Source organism: Triticum aestivum, chromosome 5A (assembly GCF_018294505.1).
Source record: "Triticum aestivum cultivar Chinese Spring chromosome 5A, IWGSC CS RefSeq v2.1, whole genome shotgun sequence".
NCBI classification, from domain to species: Eukaryota; Viridiplantae; Streptophyta; class Magnoliopsida; order Poales; family Poaceae; genus Triticum; species Triticum aestivum.
In genome coordinates, this window is record NC_057806.1 from 534734188 (window position 1) to 534737701 (window position 3514).

Genomic DNA, 3514 nt, shown 5'->3' on the forward strand with positions numbered 1-3514 from the left:
GGGGGCAGCCCAGTGCATGTAGCTCCCGCTTGCGCAGGGTCTGGGGAAGGGTCCGACCACTTTGGGTCTATTGTACGCAGCCTTTCCCTACATTTCTGTAAGAGGCTGTTTCCAGGACTTGAACCCGTGACCTCATGGTCACATATGCATGAGCATGATGCTATTTCTAGCATGCATAACAGTGCTCTTATGATATTTGGATGGATAATAAATGGTCCTCTCTCTTGTGGATTATGATAGATAGTATGAAATTACTGTACTGATCGAACAAACATGTTTTCAAAACCAAAACTTATGTAAGTGTTGCTAATTGGCAGGGAGGGGCAGCAAGGATCATGACAGAAGCTGAGTTCAGGATGGGGACAGCGAGTGAGTGATGCGTCCTACCTCTGCTCATCATGTGTGCTGTTGGTGCTCAGCTTATTACGGAGTCCGTAACCGTGTAAATGAAACAGATAGTACACGACATGTATACGCAAGTTCTCAGAGTTGTAATTTTTCACGTCATGAATAAAAAGGAGGATCATGGATTCAGTGTGATTCAGTACATATCTCACTCTTTGCAAATGGTCTCAGATGTCGAGAGATAATGAGAATACCGATGCTAACGAGGCCTGTATCTTCTCTCATAAGTTTATTACTTGCAAGGGTGTTTCAACTGTTGAGTAAAAACAAGAACCTCATTGATGTGTTTCTAGCATCAACATAGATCTCACCTCCACTTCGCCACCAGATGCATGATAAGTTGGACGCAAACTGAACCATAATGCATTACCTGAGTGACAGGTTCAGAGGACTGAACTGCCAATTTCTTCAGTAAGTTCGAATTCAGACAACAAAGCAGGAAACTTTTGGAGCACAAAGGGGAGAAACTTGGAGCTATTCCAGATACTCCTGTAGGCCAACCAGGAACGCTGGCGGCTAGGGTTTAAACCCAATACATAGGTGATGATCCCCCAAGTCTCTGGAATAGTGGCTTTGTTTTGCATTTCCTTATTTAATATCCGGTAACGATTAGTCGCATGCATCTTTGAGATCCAACCGAGTCATTCTGCTCTGTAACTCCAAGAGTAGTGTGTGATTTGTTGAATTTTGTACCATATGTCAGTTTTTCAGAGAAAAAAAACTGCATTGAAATTCCTGTGGAGTTGAGTCTATCAACACTAGATACCTCAAATGGCTCTATGTGAGCTTGTTTTCTTTCCAAATCAGATACCACATTTCTCATGCAGAAGTTCTGCCATTTTAGTATATGTTCATTGCTCTCAGCTCCTATGTTCCTCAGTCTGCAGGCTTGCATCATTCTTCAGTCTTTTAGTCCTGAGATTTTAGTCATATTCAATCATACTTATGTCTGTCCTTAGTCTCTTGTTTCTTCGGACATATTCAGTTTACAAAATGGTCCATGGCTGGGTGTGATTGCCCACAGATTAGTATTGATCGTTAATCATCCTATTTCTGTGTGTATCCTTTGTATAATCTTGGCATCGAGGAGATTTTTGTAGACGATCTCAATAAGGGTGGGGTCACCAAAGATAATCTCCTCTTCTTCTGGATTGCATGGCTTTGTGTCCAGTGGTAGCAGAACCCGGTTGGAGCATCGCTTGGCCAGGAGAAAAGGCGTTGCTGCGCCGAGAGGTTTCTCCACGACCAGAACATGGTATGCTGCCTCGTGGTTAGGACAATAGACCAGGTACATCCGAGATCTCAAAAATCCATTAATGTTGCAGAAATTATTATTGATCACTCTAGTTTTCTGCAGTCGATTGTGTTTGTGCAAAATTATCATGTTAATAAACCCCTTGAGGAAGACGATTGCTAGTAACCACAGGAGGTAACACAATGCATCCATTTTGTTCGAATGATTGTAATAATTTTTCACTAATCAAAACCTCATGTATAGTAGAAATTTCTGTAAAAATGACCTTGCAATACTGCACATTTTATTTATATTTTATTTATCTACTATCTTAAAAAAATCCTACAAATTCCACCGCAATGCGCGGGGTATCACCTAGTTGTCCAATAAACTAGAGTTGCTTGAGCTAGCTTGCACTAGCGGTATGGGTACTTTAATACCATGGATTATTTTAACTAGCAAAAGAGCCCGTGCGTTGCAACGGGAGAAAAAAAATCATAATCTCCAATGGCCATGATCACATTCTGCTGCATCACCATGATACACTATCACTCTCAATTTCGTGAAATCATGAAAAAAATTATAACTCGTGAACATTTTTTCAAAGTCAAGAACATTTTTACAAATTATTGAACATTTTCTAAAATCAAGAACATATTATATCATTCGCAAACATTTTTAAAAATCGTGAACATCTTTTTAACAGTTTTCTTGAATCGGAGAACAAATCTAGAATGGACGAGTAATGTTTTGGAAATTGGTGGAACAATTTTTAAAATTCACGAACATTTTTTTCAAATGCATGATCATTTTCCGAATCAATGAATATTTTATGAATAAATAAACTATTTTGTAAGTCATGAGAAATTTTTGAATTTTTAGGATATTTTTTCATTCATTAACATTTTTGAGTTGGCGAAATTTTGTTCAATTTCATTAAAAAAATTAATACACGAACTTTTAAAAATCATGAACATTTTTTGATTTTCCAAACATTTGTTTCCAAAATTTCGAACATTTTTTGAACAAGCAAACCTTTTTTATAAAATCAAGAACATGTTTTGAAACTACAAATATTTTATGATTTATTAAACATTTTATTTCAAAATTCTCATTTTAAAAAATGAAACTTTTTTGAAGTCTCAAATTATTTAAAGTAGGAAAAAACAAAACGGAAAAGAAAAAGTAAAAATAAAAAACGAAATTTAAAAAACTGGCCGCCTGGATATGAGCCATCCCAAACGGGCGTTGTGCGTCTTCTCCCAGCGTGTAGAGCGCAGTATAGGAGGGCCCTACTACATGTGTCGGCTCAGGTGGAGGATTCCCCTATGTGAAATATTTTTTTATCACTCATAGGTGGCATTGATGAGTAACATTTTGCAACTTTGGGGGCAATTTCAGTGACGTACCACAAGAAGCAATAGGCCCTTTATTATTAGGTATAGATAGTGATGTTTTTGCCGGGGTTGTGCAAGAGATGGTACCTCCACTTGTAGTACATCACCGTTGCTTGCATGAAATTTCATCAATCATAAGTGCAATTCACATTCTCATGAAAACGCTGATTACATGATAATTGTCTCAATGAAGTTTATGACCAATTGACCAACATCTTCTTTCATTAGTAAACGGATGGTTTCATCACACGACAGAGATGCAAGACATGATATATTAAAATGAGTGCATACCGTTTGGATCTGGCCGACAATAGATCAACCACCATGCAAAAGGATGAGAAAAAGAAACCGCAGAGTTACAACCAATATTAAACCCATGGTAGAGATAGCCGAGAATATACGAGGGATGGGGGTATACAGGGGAAATAACTGCATTTTCCTCAATCGCAGCTACTATTTCTTTCCTTTATTTATTGCA

General features: G+C 37.9%; 1 protein-coding gene across 1 annotated transcript in view; it reads left to right on the forward strand.

The window, feature by feature from the left end:
* Window positions 1-544, forward strand: part of LOC123104552 (probable inactive purple acid phosphatase 29) — a gene marked incomplete in the record, with an annotated part of 3431 nt that extends 2887 nt beyond the window's left edge. Inside the window, 1 exon segment of the mRNA XM_044526424.1 lies at window positions 318-544. Within this exon segment, the coding sequence (XP_044382359.1) occupies window positions 318-349 (32 nt within the window).
* Between the last annotated feature and the right edge of the window lie 2970 nt (window positions 545-3514).